At 28.4% G+C, this 19,774-nt stretch overlaps 1 protein-coding gene across 1 annotated transcript; it reads right to left on the bottom strand.

Moving 5' to 3' along the window:
- Positions 1 to 373: 373 nt before the first annotated feature.
- On the bottom strand, positions 374 to 9,727 carry LOC122857540 (SWI/SNF-related matrix-associated actin-dependent regulator of chromatin subfamily A-like protein 1). Its single transcript, XM_044159784.1, has 3 exons — positions 9,532 to 9,727; positions 7,825 to 9,446; positions 374 to 1,584 (listed from the first exon to the last, which is right to left on the bottom strand). Exons 2-3 carry the CDS (start codon positions 9,439 to 9,441, stop codon positions 1,102 to 1,104), a joined length of 2,100 nt encoding a protein of 699 aa, XP_044015719.1. The 5' UTR covers positions 9,442 to 9,446; positions 9,532 to 9,727; the 3' UTR covers positions 374 to 1,101.
- Between the last annotated feature and the right edge of the window lie 10,047 nt (positions 9,728 to 19,774).

Here is a 19,774-nt window from a genome sequence, read left to right as displayed (position 1 = left end):
CAAATTATTGATTAACTCCAAAATTTGCTTCACGATCTGTGTTTTTACTGGTGAAGTAGTATTTGTGTGTGTGGGTATAGGCTGGGGGTGGACTGCACAAGTCATAGATTGTTTTACGTAAACATTAAATTCACTCAAATGCTCTTTTTAAAACTTGTAAAATGATTAAAAAAATGAATTATAAAATGGTACTAATGTATGAAACTTGAAATTATATTTTTATGATATTAGAATAAATTAGGAACAACGTCTGTCATATACCGTGAAAATTAATTTTATTTTATTGTTTTATCTGAATAAAAATTTTTAATGATTTAATTTGTTAATTAAATCTCATTTTTATTTGAATAGAATATTTTATAATGGAGTATTTTAAAAGGTTATGTATGATGATATATGCTAAATGGTTGAATGTTATTATTATGGTTTTTTCTTTTTCTCGAACAGCTCTTTTGTGCTTTTGTGAAACTGGCACTTTCGTGTTTTTGCTTTTTCTGATATTGATGTAGGTAAAATGCTTATAGATATCTGCTTTATTAACGTGCTTTATCTCACTCTGACACATTTCAATCGCATTGATTAAAGAGAGATAAAGCACGTCAATAAAGCAGATATCTATAAACATTTTACCTACATCAATATCAGAAAACCAATTAAAGATACTAAATTTACTAAAGAAAATATGGAAGGAACAAACAAAATGGATGAATAATTTTTAGTTGTAACAATAGAGAATAAAATAAATTTGTAATCCCGAATTTCAATAAAGAAATTAAAATTTCCCCAGCAGGGCAGGCACAGTTGCTTCAGCAACTGTTTCGTCATTTTTTTGAAGTCGAAGCGTGTCCTTTTAGCACAGAAAAGTCATCCGCCGACTATGCGACTTACATTCAACCAGAAGCGTGGATAGCATCATCATTCCTATATTTGGCATCAAAAGTAATTTGAGTATTTCGGTATTAAAATATTTTCATTAAGATGCATCAAGAAATAACATTTTTAATAAACAACAGAATATTCTATTTATTTTTAGATATGGTCTTACAAATAATGCGCGAAGTTTATAAAAAAATATAAAATCATATTTGGATAGTTTCAAAACTAGGAAATACTCGCAAGATCGAAATCTGCAAAACTACTATCGTCATCATCAAGTAATTGACCCAAATTTTCCGGTATGCTAGGACGAACTACAGTTAATAATGATGAGTTTTCATCTTTCATAGATTCAGAAGTTAATTCAGAATTGAACGTAGAAGTTTGAGGTACTTCGTTCATTGGATATGAGAACTTCTTTTCCATATTAATTTGCAACTCCTGCGAAATCACAAAATCATTCAGTGTTTTTTGTTTATCAATACTTTCTGATAATGCTAAATCTTCCCCAGTTAATTTTTGATGGGTTAATTCTGTTTCACTGAACGAAAAGTTCTGGTTAAGTCCTGCATCAGCTAGAAACTCTGTTTTCGACTGCAACAAAGGCCAAAGAAAATCATCAACTGTTCCTTTTGCGATTAAATATTGGATAACAACTGAGTTTTTTTGACCAATTCTGTGAACTCGATCCTCCGCTTGGCAAAGAGTCTAAAGAGAAACAGTAAAAAATATTAAATAAAATCTTTAAATTTATAAGGTAGATAGAAGAATAAATGTTCTTGTTAAGGGGCTATTAATAAAGAATTTCGTTGACACCATAATTTCATTCCAAATCGATTGCCGATGATTTAAATGTGATTAAAAATATAAGTGATGTCAATGATTTTTCGATTCATTCAATTTTTGTGATGTTGCACACTGAAAAAAAAAAATTCTAAAACCAAGAATAAAACTTCTGTAAAATAGAAGTTTCCTTCTTGCAAATAATTTTCTTGAATCAAGACGATTATGTCATAATCCATGACTATTTTGTAATGATTTTAGAAGTATCCTTCTTGGATTATGACAAAAATTTTCTTGCTTCAAGACAATATTGTCATAATCCAAGAATATTTATGTTATAATTTTAGGAGTATCCTTCTTGAATTATGACAAAAATTTTCTTCTTGCTTCCACTATTGTTTTTTCATAAGAAAAAAAAAGTATTGAATAACTAAATAAAAAAAAAAAAATTATTTATTGTAATTCATTCCAACTTAGAGTTTTTTTAGATGTTGCGCTCTATCTCTAGTTTTTTTTTTTTTATTATTTAAAACAACGACTTGGCCTCGAACTCCTGTATCTTAAGTGTACCTATTCTAAAACCCTGCCTTGAGCAACCTAACCACAAACGCTAGATTTCTCATCGAAGATTTTTTGTTTCTCTTGTGTTACAATCATCATGATGAAAAATTAAGTTATTATTTTTTTTTTTTTTTAATTCTTATAAATTATAAGTTATATAAATCATGAAAAAGAAAAAGACTGTTAAATAAAGTCTCTGAATTTAAATCAAACTGTTTGTATTATTTACGTTATTTGTTTTATATATTATAATATTATTTTCAACATGGTTTAAAACATTATGTTTTATACATGCTCATCCCTGGTTACCGGAATACTGCAGCGCCGCTCAATGTGCGAAGATCATATAGTGATACGATTTTTATATACAGGCAAGATAGAGAGCTCGTCCTCCTGTATTTCTAGTCCTCTTGGGGTGGTGGACAGTTGGCCGAGAGGGTGTGAAATATCTGATCTTGGAAAATTTTTTTCAATACCTGGCAATTCGCCTGAATTCGCTATGGAAATAAAAAAATTTGCCTGATAATTGTTTAATTGTTATTAATTATTGAAAGCGAGTGTGGGAGTTATCCGAAAAAAGATTTCTAATTAATTATTGCAAGTTTTTTTATCGTTAATTTGTAGAGCTCGATTTGCTGGATCCGAATTTTATTGTCTCGTTGCGCCTTAATTGATGTAAAATATATATATAAAATATCATATTCTTGACTTCAATTGATATGATACATGAATTGAATCTAAACTATTTATAAAAATATTGTGTTTAAACATTATTGCTAGTTCTGAATATAATTACTCCATTTCTTGAATCATAAATTTTATATATATTTTATGTTGTTTTTATATTTTTATGTTTTTTATATTTATATATATTTTACATATGTTATATATATTTCTTTGTGTGTATGATTCTATATAAATAACATGTGTATAACTTCAGTTGTTACTAAACTACGCTTTTTATCATTGCTTGTCGAGAATTGCATTCTTGCCAATATGATTTCAAATAATTTATCCTACGACAATATGCGATGAAAAGACTCTTGTGTTGCACGTAATAATTTATAATATTATTAATTTTATTACTAATAAATTATTCAATCTTATCTAGAATAGAAAACTAATCGATTGTTATAAAAATTCAAGTGACATATGAAATATGTCATGATAGTGATACTAATACTCGTGACAGCTGATAAGGTACGCGCATACACACTCGCTCTTCCATGGTTATTAATTTTCAGCTTTTTATTATTATTTTAATTAATTAATTATTATCAGACAAATAACGAAGCAATAAAATTTGGATCCAGCAAATCAAACTCTACAAATTAACGATAAAAAACTTGTGATAATTAATTAGAATTTATGTTTCGGCTAACTTCCATACTCATTTTTAATAATTAATAACAATTGAACTATTATCAGGCAAATTTTTTTATTTCCATAGCAAATTCAGGCAAATTGTCAGATATTGAAAAAAATTTTCCGAGGTCAGGTATTCCACACCCTTTCGGCTAAGTGTCTACCACTTCTTGGTATAAGAAATTCTGTTTGTTGGAACGTACATCCGAAGATGATTTTGTATGCTTATCCTCCAAAAATAAGGAAACTTTTAACATTAATACTCAAAAAAAGCATTACAAGGACACAATCCGATTTTAGAAAAAATGTATTATTATTTCAAAAAACTGTTTTATAAGTTCATAAGATTTTCATTAGTACTAAATTGCTTTGATTGTACCTTAAGGTTGTTTGCCGATAATTGAATCTCAACAAAAAAAAAAAAAATCATATATAACGAAAATTAAAATTTTCAATACTCCGGTGGGTTATGTGCAATTATTAGTTAGTGTAATTTTTTTTTTTTCAAATAAAATGTCATATTGTTTAGTCACAACACTACGAAATTTTATCATAAACATATGTTCATCTGTGTGAGTGAGCAGGGCTGCCAACACTGCGCGTCGAATCTCCACAAAACATGATTTTGTTAGGTTCCAATGTAAATCGGGAAAAAAAAAGCCACATCAAATTTTTCTATTAAAATTCTAATAACTCCGTGAGTTTTAAAGATATCGTTTTCAAAATAGCGGCAATTTAAAGATCAAAATAAAAAGAAACTTTTAATTAGTCAGTGCAAATCGATCACGCTTACAGATAAAAAGTTATTTAATATTTAAAAGAAAAAAGAAAAAAAGGTTTTTAACATTTTTGGCTTTGGCAACTTTAATAATTATTTAAGAAAAAATCGAAAATATATAAATTAAAGAGATTGAAAATACGCTTCTTTTGGTTCTAACCTTTATTGACTTTATAGTGTCATATCTGAATGAATATACTTACAATTATAGTGACAATTTCGAATACTTGACACTTTTTTTTGTACAAGAAAACTTTGTTTTTTTACGTAGGCGAAGCCTATAGTATTGAATTCATACACGTTTTTTCTTAAATGATATCTTGTAAAGTAATAAAGTTAGAAGGATCGTATTAGGACCAAATTATTCGTCTATGAAAATACTAAAACCGGGAACTTACTAAAAGTAATTTCAATTGTTAGTTAATTTATTAATAACAAATAACGATCACCGTATAATTTTCAAAGTCAAATAATAAGAAAACTAAAAACAAATCATGGATGCGATTTTTCGCCAGGATATTAGGAATGACTGAATTTATAATAATCGAGTTAAAAATTGTTTTTAATGTCGTTAGAAGATTGTTAATAAACAAAAAAACAAAATTGCTGTTTTTTTATATTTTGCATCTTTAAAATTTTAACTTACAAGCTGTATTTATGGCTCAAAATAATTGTCTTTTCGATACCGAGAGCCACCCTCTCTTGATAAAATTTGCTCTGATCATTTGTTAATTAGATATCAGCAATTGTTTATAACAATCACTATCATCCTTTATGTTACAGTTGAAAAATAGTAACGAAGGAGTGATTTTAGCGATTTTTATCAAGACAGGGTCGCTCTCAGGAATTTAATATCAAATTTTTTGAGATCAATAAAACTTTTTTATGTTAATTTGTTCAAAAGTTATCCAAAATATAAACAATTACCGATTTTTATTTTAAACATTTTTTCTTCAAAAAAGAGTTTAAAGCGCATGCGTAAAACTTTCTTTGCTGTGGTTATAATTTGCTTGATCGATAAAATAGTTATTTAAATTATCATGTTATTGAAAATAAAAAAAAAACTACCATGGACAAATTTTTATAAATAAAAGTAATAAACAAAATGGTTCTAAAAAACATTTGTTTAGTTAAAAAAAAAGTAAATTGAACGATTTATTTTTTTTATATTTGTATTGATTTTTTTTTTGAACGAATCTAATAAAATCATTAATTACAAGTTGTATAACCTCAAATTTTTTTCATCTGTATTTTGATTTATGTACATAGTTTGACAGGTGAAAAACAGCGCGAAAAAAACAAAAAATATTTAATCATATAATTCAAAATTATTAAGGGAGTACTTCCATCGATTAGTTTTCTTACAATTTTTCTAATTTTTGGATATATAAATCTTGAAATTCCCCTGCATCTAATGATCTTAACTTTGTGATGATGAACAATCTAGTATTAGAGATAATTGAGTCTAAACAGGTGAACTTTTTACGTGGTTTAACATTGCAGGTATAGGATTTTTTTTAAATTTTTTTATATTTTTAGTTCTAACAAAAAAACGGTTCTTACAAATTTGATAAAAAATTAATATGTCAAAATTGATATAATTTAGAAAATTTTGGAAAAAAAATTAAACGCTTGAACTTTCTAGAATCAGAGATATTGTTAGTTAAAGTTTGCAATATTTATCAATATTTGACATGAACGTGAGGCCGAGTGTATCCGAGCGACAATGATGGGTCGCGCGCAACTCTCCACTTATATATATCACACATATACATACAAACATCTAGATAATAAATAAACTATAATTTTATTGAATAAAAATTTCCAATTATTTTTAAACAAATTGATTATATTAACTAATGAAATAAATAATCAAATGCATATTCCAATATTGATAATCTCAATTTACAACTAAATAAACAGCTGTCACAACAAGCATCATAGATTCACACCAACACAAGTACACATTAATCCGAGCGTTTTCCCGAACACAACTTGGCTGTGATTGGCTGGGATTTGTACAGTATCAGGCAAAAATTTCGGGCTCCGATATAGACTTTTTGTTGCAATTAACACTACGCTTTTTCCTAAACTTTCTATTTGGATTATCTTAAAAGTACTCCCTTAATAAAAAAAAAACTAAAATGAATTTGGAATAATCAAGAGGAACCACACGGGCTTTCGCCGGAGTTTTGAAAATTTTCAATTTTCAATAGAACAAGTCCGTTACTAAAAATTTTTTTTTTTTTGTTGAGATATCACATCTTTTTGTAAAGTTTTTTGATCATATCGAATTTAAAAAATCCAGCCTCAAAATAATCGTTTTGTAACTTTGACACTTTTACTAATTTGTTTTGAATTTTGACACATACTTCACAAAAAGTTGTTACCAACGTAACAAAAGAAATCTGAATTTTATAAATTTGAAAATAAAAAAAAAAAGAGAAATTATAGGGTTCTGACCATGGAGGTGTATAACTCGTTAAACTCCATGGCGTTAAACTCCATGGATTAAATAAACAAATTTTAATATCATAAGTGTAGATACACAATATATTTTTTTTATTTTTCAGTCAATGTTGGTTGATGCAAATTTATAAAAATTTTATTTTAATTAATAATATTAAATTAATAGCAAAGTGAGCTTTAATTATTTACTACTTTTTTACTGTTTTTTTTTTATGATATTTGGAACTTTACATACATTACTTTAAAATGTAAACACACATATTATTCATATTATTATTTCAAGTTCGGAAAGCCCGGAAAAGACCGATAAATTAGACGAATTTCTGTCTGGTAAGGTAAAGTGGCTCCAGCTGGATCCCGACGTATATGGTCCCACCCCCACCACCGAAGTTTAGTCTCCTGGTCTTCTTGAAAGGGATAAATGTCAAAGGTGAAAACTTTTATACACGAGAATAGGACGAAATAATTTTTTTTTTCTTAAACGGCATATATTCGATTTCTACTCGAAAACGTATTTTTTTCTATCAAATTGTAGCTAAGAAAAAAACGAAAAAATGAGTTATGCTTGTCACGAATTTTGAAGGTTATTTAAGTTTAAAAAAAATTGCTATACAGTGTTAGTGTCTGTCTGTATATGCACAGACACACTTAAAACAGTCAAAAGCCAATTTTCGAGGCAGAATCGCAACAAAATTTCGGGTGCCCAGGCATAAAATTTAGCGTTACGATACACGGCCCCTCAAGCTTTAAATATAAGTCCGAATATGCCACCGGCAAACAGCCTTAGGAACAGTTTCGTACTCATCTCTAAGAAAGTTATTCAAAAATTCCAGAAATCACTATTAATAATGGAACAAAAAAACACGATTGCATGAAAATATTAAAAGATGGAAAGCAATATATGAAATTTTACACGAAAATTCAAATCAGAGAAATAAGTTATTAATCACATTAATTAATTATGAAAAAAATTATGAAGCCATTGAGCTTACCCCAGGATTCCAATACAGCTCAGCAAAAACAACTAAACTTGCTGCAGTCAAAGTAATTCCAGCATTAGCTGCTGTAATCGATAGAACAGCAACCAAACAAGAATCACACTCTTGAAATTTATCCACAAATACTTTTCTATCTTCTGCTTTTGTTTTACCATCAATTTTAACGTAGATAATCTTACTTTTGTTGAGAATATTACAAATTTTAGTAAGCATGTATTCATGATGAGCAAAAACAAGAAATTTGTTTTGTTTTTCAACAAGATTTTTGATATAATTTCCTACTGCAAGAACTTTTTGCTGACAGCTCTCCGCATAATATTTTAATAAAAGACCATGTCTTTCAATACCATTAGTTTTTTGAAGATGGGCTGCCATTGCTACCATCTCTTTTGTAGCAACTTTAATCAACCCAGGATCAAGAATTACGACTTCTCTTATTTTGTCAGGCAATTGCTTTAAAACATCACCTTTCATTCGTCTAATAAGACAAGTAGATTTCAAAAGTAGCTGAAGTTCTCTAATATTTGAAGCTCCTTTAAAATCCCAACCAAATGCATTTTGCTGTCCTTCACAATAACGAACTCCATAATCATGCACTTTCATGAAATTCCGACAAACGAAAGATAGCTGTGAATAAAGTTCAATTGGTCGTGATAAGGCTGGAGTTCCACTGAGTAACAAAACGTGTCTTGCTTGTGTAGCAATTTTTTTAACAGATTTGGTCCTTTCTGTTTTGAAACTTTTTAGAGAGTGTGATTCATCTATAATTAAAAATCCAAATACTTTGTTTTCAAATGTTTGTATATGTCTAGCTAGTAAATCATACGAGACAATTGTAACACGTTCACTGCCAAGACAATCTTTTCCATTAGTGAATTGAAAAACATGCTGAGCTGGAATTGACGGTAAAAATCGAAAAATTGCTTCAGACCATTGATATCTCACTACAGAAGGTGTCACAATTAATAACGGCCAGTCATCTTGAAAGTAGTGAGCAATACCAAGAGCTTGAATGGTTTTTCCAAGTCCCATATCATCAGCAATAATACAGTTACCATTATTTTTTATTCCATACATAACTCCTTCTTTTTGAAAAGGCATTAATTGGGATAATAATGTCTTATCGATTTTATCTTCAATACTGATATGCAGCTTTTCGTCAGATTTTTGTCGTAGATTTACGCGAAAAGTTTGTAAAACGAATGGAGGAATAGATGATATAATAATTTTTGTTCCAAATACCATTTTAATATCCTGTAATAAATTATTATAGTCATCGATATGGAAATTCCACCACTTGGTTTTGGGATCATATTTTTTTGATGAAATTTTGTAAAACAATTTAATAAGTTCTTGGTTATATGATGCCTCTATTTGAAATCGATCCTCAGTTATCATAACACAATTGATTTTAAAAGATTCAGATTTTCCAAAAAAGTTATCTGGATTTATTGTATTAAAAATACGGGGTTGTTTAGGTTTATGTGTAGTAATAGGACTTGACGATAGTTTCCTTTTTTCAGGCACTTTATTTTCCAACTGTTGTAACTTTTGGGCTTTTTTTTGAAGAGCTAAAAGTCTCTTTTTTTCAATTTCCTCTGATGAATACATTGTACCTATTAGATAAAATGGTTGTAAAAAATACATCGAATTGCATTAGACTTAGTTATGTTTGTGTTACAATGAAAAACTAAAAATTACCTGAGGTTCTTTTTTGACATCAGAATTAGAATTGAATATTAACATTATATTTTTTCACCAACACGTATGTCGTAAGTTTAAGTAGTTTTGTTTTCTCACAAGGAGTGAGAACTTGTGAGTAACTTGTATTAACAAACGGAAAAAACAATGGTCTGTAAGGATTGCAGTGTTGGGTAAATGAGCGATTTTTCGAATTATTTACATTACATGTAATTTACGTAAAAAACGTAAATAATGTAAATAACCCATACCTAGCCCTACCTGACGCCAAATAACCTGTTGTTGTAAACAAAAAAAAATATGTCAATGGGTGCATAGCTGTGTTCGATGGTCGTCTCGGCTCAGTTCCGTCTCACTGGCTCCATATACTTGGTTGGCAGGATTATGAAAAATAAAAAACTGAGATATAGAATCGTTTGGGAATGATTTGGGAACGTTTGGGAAATGATTCTCATAATTTAGGAATGCTTAGTTTAATTAATAATTAATAATTAAAGAATGGGCTAAAATTCACTAGATGTATGCGCAAACATATTGCGCATGAAGCATTGCTACAATCATAAACGCCTCCTTCAGTCACTAGAAGTTAAGCACCTGGCCTTAAGGAGAGTATCCACAATGCAAGTTTGCTAATTTAAAGATGGCGACCCAGATAACCATAACTGGTAAGACAATATGCTACTAGTAAATTACCGGAAATTTACTGGTAAATACAAAATATTTCAAAAAACAGGTAAACGGAAAATTACTGGTAGATTACTGGTAAACATTTACCACAAATATTATTGAAAAATTACTGGTAGATTACTGGTAAACATTTACCAAAAATATTATCAGTAATCTACCAGTAATTTTCCAGTAATCTTTGTGGTAAATAATCACCAGTTATCTACCAGTAATTTTCTGATAATCTTTGTGGCAAATATTTACCAGTAATCTACCAGTAATTTTCCGGTAATCATTGCAGCTAAAATGATAAAGATTTCCAGATCCAGATCTTGGGATCTTTATCAAATTATATTTTTCGAACATATTTTTTTTGTTGCTCATCTTGATTTTCCACTTTGCGTATGATGAAGAAAGAAAAAAGAATACGAAACATATAATATTTATCAAGCTCGTATTTCCGAAAAAAAATCAGCATATCGAGTAATCAATATTATATTTATTTTACGAAATTGAATAAATAAATCTTTTATGAATTTTCTATTTCTATAAAATTTCTGGAATAAGTTGATAATTAATATAATGTACATAAATAATCTTTAGCTACATTTTTTCCTTAGCTGTTTCCTTGGATATTTGCATTTAAAAAATTTACATGTATATTTATCGATAAAATAGAAAAAATGTCCAAAAGATAAGCAGTAGCTAAGGAAAAGATGTAGCTAAGAAATTAAGGTTGCCAAAGATTATATTTTAAGGAACATTATTTCAGTAAATATATTTTTAAAAATACAAATGTCAAGGAAAAGCAGTAGCTAAGGAAAAGATGTAGCTAAGGAATTAAGGTTGCCAAAATTATGTTTGAAGAAAATAATGTTGCTGAAATATAATTCTTTGGCAACAACAATACCTAACTATCTTCTCTTAGCTACTACTTTCCATTTTTAGCATTTTATAAATGAAATACATGTAAATTTATTTTCAAAATACAAATGTCCAAGGAAAAGCAGTAGCTAAGAAAAAGATGTTGCTAAGGAATTGAGGCTGCCAAAGAATTATGTTTCAGGAAATAATTCCTTAGTTACATTAATTGTAGCTATATCTTTTCACTAACTATGCTTTTCCTTGGACATTTTTTATTTTATAAATAAAATATATGTAAATTTATTTTTAAAAATACAAATGTCCAAGGAAAAGCAGTAGCTAAGAAAAATGTAGCTAAGGAATTAAGGTTACCAAAAATTATGTTTGAAAGAAAATAATGTTGCTGAAAATATAATTCTTTGGCAACTAAACTATTCTCCTGCTACTGACATTTTTATTATTTTATGAATAAAATACATGTAAATTTTATTTTTCAAAATACAAATGTCCAAGGAAAAAGCGGTAGCTAAGAAAAATGTAGCTAAATTGGGAACTAGAATTATGTTTCAAATAAATAATGTTACATTAATTCCTTAGCTATATCTTTTCGTTAGCTACTGCTTTTCCTTGGACATTTTTTTTTTATTTTATAAATAAAATATATGTAAATTTATTTTTTAAAAATACAAATGTCCAAGGAAAAGCAGTAGCTAAGAAAAAAATGTAGCTAAGGAATTAAGTTGCCAAAAATATGTTTGAAGGAAATAATGTTGCTGAAAATATAATTCTTTGGCAACCTTAATCATACTATCTTCTCTAACTACTGCTTTTCCTTGTTTTATTTATTATCGATAAAATACATGTAAATTTGTTATTAAAAAATACTATTGTCAAGGAAAAGCAGTAGCTAAGGAAAAAATGTAGCTAAAAATTAATGTGACCAATATGTTTCAAGAAAATAATGTTGCTTAAAATATAATTCTTCGGTCACATTAATTCCTTACTATATTTTTCCTTACTACTGCTTTTTCGACATTTTCATTTATTTTATAAATTAATTACATGTAAATTTATTTTTCAAAAATACAAATGTCCAAGGAAGAGCAGTAGCTAAGAAAGATGTAGCTAGGAATTGGGCTGCCAAAGTATGTTTCAAGGAAATAATTTCTTAGTCACATTAATTCCTTAGCTACATCTTTTTCTTAGCTACTGCTTTTCCTTGGACATTTTTATTTATTTTATAAATAAAATACATGTAAATTTTTTTTAAATACTAATGTCCAAGGAAAAGCATTAGCTAGGAAAATTTGAATATAGAATTAATGTGACCAAAAAATATGTTTTAAGAAAATAATGTTGCTTAAAATATAATTCTTTGGTCACATGTTCCTTAACTATCTTTTCTTAGCTACTGCTTTTCCTTTGACATTTTTATTTATAAATAAAATACATGTAAATTTATTTTTAAAAATTCTATTGTCAAGGAAAAGCAGTGGCTAAAGAAAAGATGTAGCTAAGGAATTGAGGCTGCCAAAGAATTATGTTTCAAGGAAATAATTCCTTAGTTACATTAATTCCTTAGCTATATCTTTTCGTTAGCTACTGCTTTTCCTTGGACATTTTTTTTTATTTTATAAATAAAATATATGTAAATTTATTTTTTAAAAATACAAATGTCCAAGGAAAAGCAGTAGCTAAGAAAAAAATGTAGCTAAGGAATTAAGGTTGCCAAAAAATTATGTTTGAAGAAAATAATGTTGCTGAAAATATAATTCTTTGGCAATATTCCTGCTTTATCTTCTCCTTAGCTACTGCTTTTCCTTGGACAGTTTTATTTATTTTATCGATAAAATACATGTAAAATTTGTAATTAAAAATACTATTGTCCAAGGAAAAGCAGTAGCTAAGGAAAAGATGTAGCTAAGGAATTAATGTGACCAAAGAAATATGTTTCAAGAAAATAATGTTGCTTAAAATATAATCCTTTGGTCACATTAATTCTAGTACGCTCTTCTCACAACTACTGCTTTCCTGGACATTTTCATTTTATAAATAAAAATACATGTAAATTTATTTTCAAAATACAAATGTCAAGGAAAAGCAGTAGCTAAGAAAAAAGATGTAGCTAAAATTGAGGCTGCCAAGAATTATGTTTCAAGGAAATAATTCATAGTTGCATTAATTCCTTAGCTATATCTTTTCGTTAACTACTGCTTTCTGGACATTTTAATAAATAAAATATATGTAAATTTATTTTTTAAAAATACATTAATCCAAGGAAAAGCAGTAGCTAAGAAAAAATGTAGCTAAGGAATTATTGTAAAATTATGTTTTGAAAAAATAATGTTGCTGAAAATATAATTCTTTGGCCACCATAATACTATAATCTCTTAGCTACTGCTTCTTGGACATTTTATTTATTTTATCGATAAAATACATGTAAATTTGTTATTAAAAATACTATTGTCCAGGAAAAGCAGTAGCTAAGGAAAAATGTAACTAAGGAATTAATGTGACCAAGAAATATGTTTCAAGAAAATAATGTTGCTTAAAATATAATTCTTTGGTCACATTAATCCTAACTATATCTTCCTCGGACATATTTATTTATTTTATAATAAAATACATATAAATTATTTTCAAAATACAAATGTCAAGGAAAAGCAGTAGCCAAGGAAAAGATGTAGCTAAGGAATTAAGGCTGCCAAGAATTATGTTTCAAGAAATAATTTCTTAGTCACATTAATTCACATAGCTACCTCTGCCTTTTCCTGAACATTTATAAATAAAATATATGTAAATTTATTTTTTAAAAATACAAATGTCCAAGGAAAAGCAGTAGCTAAGAAAAAAATGTAGCTAAGGAATTAAGGTTGCCAAAAAATTATGTTTGAAGAAAATAATGTTGCTGAAAATATAATTCTTTGGCAACCTTAATTCCTTAGCTACATCTTCTCCTTAGCTACTGCTTTTCCTTGGACATTTTTTATTCATTTTATAAATAAAATACATGTAAATTTATTTTTCAAAAATACAAATGTCCAAGGAAAAGCAGTAGCTAAGAAAAAGATGTAGCTAAGGAATTGAGGCTGCCAAAGAATTATGTTTCAAGGAAATAATTCCTTAGTTACATTAATCCTTAGCTATATCTTTTAATTAACTACTGCTCATGGTTTTTTATTTTATAAATAAAATATATGTAAATTTATTTTTAAAAATACAAATGTCAAGGAAAACAGTAGCTAAGAAAAATGTAGCTAAGGAATTAAGGTTGCCAAATTATGTTTGAAGTAATGTTGCTTTGAAAATATAATTCTTTGGCAACCTTAATTCCATCTTCTATACATACTGCTTTTCCTGGACAATTATTTTATCGATAAAATACATGTAAAATTTGTTATTAAAATACTATTGTCAAGGAAAAGCAGTAGCTAAGGAAAAATGTAGCTAAGAATTAATGTGACCAAAGAAATATGTTTCAAGAAAATAACTTAATTCATAGCTACATCTTCTCCTTAGCTACTGCTTTCCTTGGACATTTTTTATTCATTTTATAAATAAAATACATGCTTAAAAAATTTATTTTTTAAAATACAAATGTCAAGGAAAAGCAATAATAGATGTAACTGGAAGATTGAAACTGGAAATCCCCATGTTCAAAATTACTTAGTTACATTAATTCCTTAGCTATATCTTTTCGTTAGCTACTGCTTTTCCTGAACATTTTTTTTTATTTTATAAATAAAATATATGTAAATTTATTTTAAAAATACAAATGTCCAAGGAAAAGCAGTAATAAAATAACTAAGAAATTAAGATTGCAAAAGTATGTTTGAAGAAAATAATGTTGCTGAAAAATATAGTCTTTTGGCAACCTGTATTCATAACTACATCTTCTCACTTTTCAACTACTGCTTTTCCTTGGACATTTTATTTATCGATAAAATACATGTAAAATTTGTTATTAAAATACTATTGTCCAAAAGGAAAAGCAGTAGCTAAAATAATAAGCTAAGGAATTAATGTGACCAAAGAAATATGTTTCAAAAATAATGTTGCTTAAAATATAATTCTTTGGTCACATTAATTCGCTAACTACATCTTCTAACTACTGCTTTTCCTTGGACATTTTTATTTATTTTATAAATAAAATACATGTAAATTTATTTTTCAAAAAATACAAATGTCCAAGGAAAAGCAGTAGCTAATAAGCTAAGGAATTAAGGCTGCCAAAGAATTATGTTTCAAGGAAATAATTCCTTAGTTACATTAATTCCTTAGCTATATCTTTTCGTTAGCTACTGCTTTTCCTTGGACATTTTTTTTTTATTTTATAAATAAAATATATGTAAATTTATTTTTTAAAAATACAAATGTCCAAGGAAAAGCAGTAACTAAACAACAACTAAGGAATTAAGGTTTACTAAAAATTATGTTTGAAGAAAATAATGTTGCTGAAAATATAATTCTTTGGCCACCATAATTCCTTAGTTACATCATAGCTTTTCTGCTTTTCCTTGGACATTTTTATTTTATTTTTATCGATAAAATACATGTGTAGGAGAATTTGTTATTAAAAATACTATTGTCCAAGGAAAAGCAGTAGCTAAAAAAATATATGTAATAATAAAATATTGTACAAAAAAAAGTATAATTTCAAAAGAAAATAATGTTGCTTAAAACCATAATTCTTTGGTCACATTAATTCCTTAGCTACATCTTTCATAGCTACTGCTTTCCTTGGACATTTTTATTCATTTTATAAATAAAATACATGTAAAATTTATTTTCAAAATACAATATCAAGAAAAAGCAGTAATAGAAAAAGATGTAACTAAAATTAAAACTATAAGAATTATGTTTCAAGAAATAATTTCTTAGTCACATTAATTCATAGCTGCATCTTTTTCTTAGCTACTGCTTTCCTTGGACATTTTTATTTATTTTATAAATAAAATACATGTAAATTTATTTTTTTAAATATATACTAATGTCCAAAAGCGAAAGAAGCGTATAGAAATTTAGATAAAAAATGAATTAATGTGACCAAAGAAGTATGTTTTAAAGAAAATAATGTTGCTTAAAATATAATTCTTTGAAGTCACATTTGATAGTCCTTAGTTACATCTTTTTCTTAGCTACTGCTTTCCTGGACATTTTTATTTATTTTATAAATAAAATACATGTAAATTTATTTTTAAAAATTCTATTGTCCAAGGAAAAGCAGTAGCTAAGTCAAGGATAACAAAGTATGTTTCAAGGAAATAATTCATAGTCACATTAATTCCTTAGTACATCTTTTCTTAGCTACTGCTTTTCCTGGACATTTTTATTTATTTTTATAAATAAAATACATGTAAATTTATTTTTTTAAATACTAATGTCCAAGAAGAAAGCATTAGTAGGAAAATGAACTAGATAAGGAATTAATATGGAAAAACAACATATGTTTCAAAGAAAATAATGTTGGCAAATATAATTCTTTTGGTCACATTAATTCCCATAGCTACATCTTTCAGCTACTGCTTTTCCTTGGACATTTTTATTTATTTTATAAATAAAATACATGTCAATTTATTTTTTAAATACTAATGTCCAAGGAAAAGCATTAGCTAAGGAAAAAATAACAATAGAAATTAACAATTAAAATATATTTTCAAGAAAATAATGTTGCTTAAAATATAATTCTTTGGTCATTAAGACATAGCTACATCTTTCTTAGCTACTGCTTTTCCTTGAGACATTTTTACATTTATTTTATAAATAAAATACATGTATATAAATTATTTTTAAAAAATTCTATTGTCCAAGGAAAAGCAGTAGCTAAGGATCAACTAGAATATGTCTGTAAAAAATATGTTTCAAAAAATAATATTTACTTAAAATATAATTCTTTGGTCACATGAATTCCTTAGCTACATCTTTTTCTTAGCTACTGCTTTTCCTTGGACATTTTTATTTATTTTATAAATAAAATACATGTAAATTTATTTTTTTTAATTACTATTGTCCAAGGAAAAGCAGTAGCTAAGAAAAAGATGTAGCTAAGGAATTAATGTGACCAAAGAAATATGTTTCAAGAAAATAATGTTGCTGAAAATATAATTCTTTGTCAACCTTAATTCCTTGCCACAAATATTATTGGTGAATTACTGGTACATTACTGGTAAACATTTACCACAAAGATTATCAGAAAATTACTGGTAGATTACTGGTAAACGTTTACTACAAAGATTATCAGAAAATTACTGGTAGATTACTGGTAAACATTTACCACAAATATTATTGGAAAATCACTGGTAGATTATTGGTAGAGACTACTATAATGATTACCGGAAATTATTAGTCGATTACTGGTAGCAGTTGCCACAAGAATTACCAGTAAATTTCTGGAAATTTTCGTATTTAGTTACCAGTAATTTTCGTATTTAGCTACCAGTAATTTCCAGTAATCTACCGGAAATTGGTTATCTGGGGAATAGCAACACTGAAATATAATAAAACTGCAGTCCAATTCACAGGGCATTACAATTTAGGGCTTTTTTCCTCTACTGGCGGCGCTTGTAGAGCTTTTGTATGTGAAATCTATATAAAAAAAATTTGACAAGCGCCATCACCGGCAAAAAAAAGCCCTAAATTGTAAAAAATTTGCCCTGTGAATTGGACTGCTGGCCAATGCACGGAGTGTCGCTAGAGATAGCAATATATTGAATGGCTTTCCCTCTCACTCACGCATGCGCACATTAAATCTTGTACAGTCAACGTCAAAACAAACTAGTACTACACGATATAAAAGTTACATTATATTTCAGTACAGTCTTAACCAACTTTAGTTGACGTGACTGTACCGACAAGGACAAAAGCCCATCCATTGAATCTCTCTCTCGGCGACGCTAAGTTCGGCTTCCAGCAGTCCAATTCACAGGGCAAATTTTTTACAATTTAGGGCTTTTTTTGCCGGTGATGGCGCTTGTAAAATTTTTTTTATATAGATTTCACATACAAAAGCTCTACAAGCGCCGCCAGTGGAGGAAAAAGTCCTAAATTGTAATGCCTGTAATTGGACTGCAGTTTTACTATATTTCAGTGAATAGCAATGATTGCAGTGTAAATGCATGCTTCATGCGCAATATGCTTGTGCGCATACATCTAGTGAATTTTAGCCCATTCTTTAATTATTAATTATTAATTAAACTAAGCATTCCTAAATTATGAGAATCATTTCCCAAACGTTCCCAAATCATTCCCAAACGATTCTATATCTCAGTTTTTTATTTTTCATAATCCTGCCAACCAAGTATATGGAGCCCGTCTCACTTACGGCAGTCCAATTCACAGGGCATTACAATTTAGGGCTTTTTTTCACCACTCACAGCACTTGTGAAGCTTTTGGATGTAAAATCTATATAAAAAAAATTTTTACAAGCGCCATCAGCAGCAAAAAAAAGCCCTAAATTGTAAAAAATTTGCCCCGTGAATTGGACTGCTGCTCACTTATGGCGCTAGCGACGTACGGTTGTTTGAAGAACTACAAAGGCACAAAATCTCAATACAGGTGCCTATCTATATCATCACTGTATCAATGCCCCAATAAATATTGTTGATTGACGAAATGACGATTGTTGTTGTTGTTCGTTGTCGTTTCAAAATTTATTGTTATTTATTAAAACTTTAATTTTGTAATAACAAAATGAGTTCATAATATTATTTTGATTGTTTTTATCTATTTCCTATGTATGAAAGATAAAAAATTATTGTTCAATAGCACAGATAATAATTCCATCTCCAAAATTTGTATTTTCATTTTTATTTCTTTCATTCACTATTTGCTCTCACCTGAAATATATTTTCTATATTCATTTTGATTATATATTTATCAACTCATTGTAATAGATTATTATGATGACACTGTTTGCATAAAGTAAATAAACAATATTTATTGAAGCATTGATACAGTGATGATATAGATAAGCACCTGTATTGAGATTTTGTGCCTTTGTAGTTCTTCAAACAACCGTACGTCGCTAGCGCCATAAGTGAGCCGTAAGTGAGACGGAACTGAGCCGAGACGACCATCGAACACAGCTCATGTCTCCTTACTAAGGAGTAAGGACTAAGGAGCAAGATCGAGGCCCCGCACCCGTATTCACAGAGCATTACAATTTAGGGCTTTTTTCATCCACCGGTGGCGCTTGTGGAGCTTTTATATGTAAAATCTATATAAAAAAAATTTTTGCAAGCGCCATCAGCAGCAAAAAAAAGCCCTAAATTGTGAAAAATTTGCCCTGCAGTCCAATTCACAGGGCATTACAATTTAGGGCTTTTTTCCTCCACTGGCAGCGCTTGTAAAGCTCTTGTATGTGAAATCTATATAAAAATTTCATAATAATTTTACATACAAAAGCTCCGCAAGCGCCGCCAGTGGCGGAAAAATCCTCAAATTGTAATGCCCTGGGGTACGTTCCAAAACCACTGAAATATAATAAAACTGGAAGCCGAACTTCGTGTCGCCGAGAGAGAAACTCAATGGTTGGGATGTTGTCCTTGTCGGTACAGTCACATCAACTATAATTGGTTGAGACTACTGTAATATAATGTAACTTTTATACCGTTTAGTACTAGTTTGTTTTGACGTTGACTGTACAAGTTTTAATGTGCGCATGCGTGGGTGAGAAGGAATGCCAACCAATGTATTGCTATCTCTAGCGACACT

Source organism: Aphidius gifuensis, linkage group LG5, assembly GCF_014905175.1.
Source record: "Aphidius gifuensis isolate YNYX2018 linkage group LG5, ASM1490517v1, whole genome shotgun sequence".
NCBI lineage: Eukaryota > Metazoa > Arthropoda > Insecta > Hymenoptera > Braconidae > Aphidius > Aphidius gifuensis.
The sequence above is the reverse complement of the archived record's forward strand: the minus strand, read 5'-3'. Positions and strand labels throughout refer to the sequence as shown.

Bases quoted from the DNA above. Each gene is read 5' to 3' on its own strand.
- LOC122857540 (XM_044159784.1), bottom strand. From the start codon at position 9,441: ATGTATTCATCAGAGGAAATTGAAAAAAAGAGACTTTTAGCTCTTCAA. The intron at 1,585-7,824 runs GTAAGCTCAATG...GTTTCTCTTTAG, and splicing joins AGCTGTATTGGAATCCTGGG to ACTCTTTGCCAAGCGGAGGA.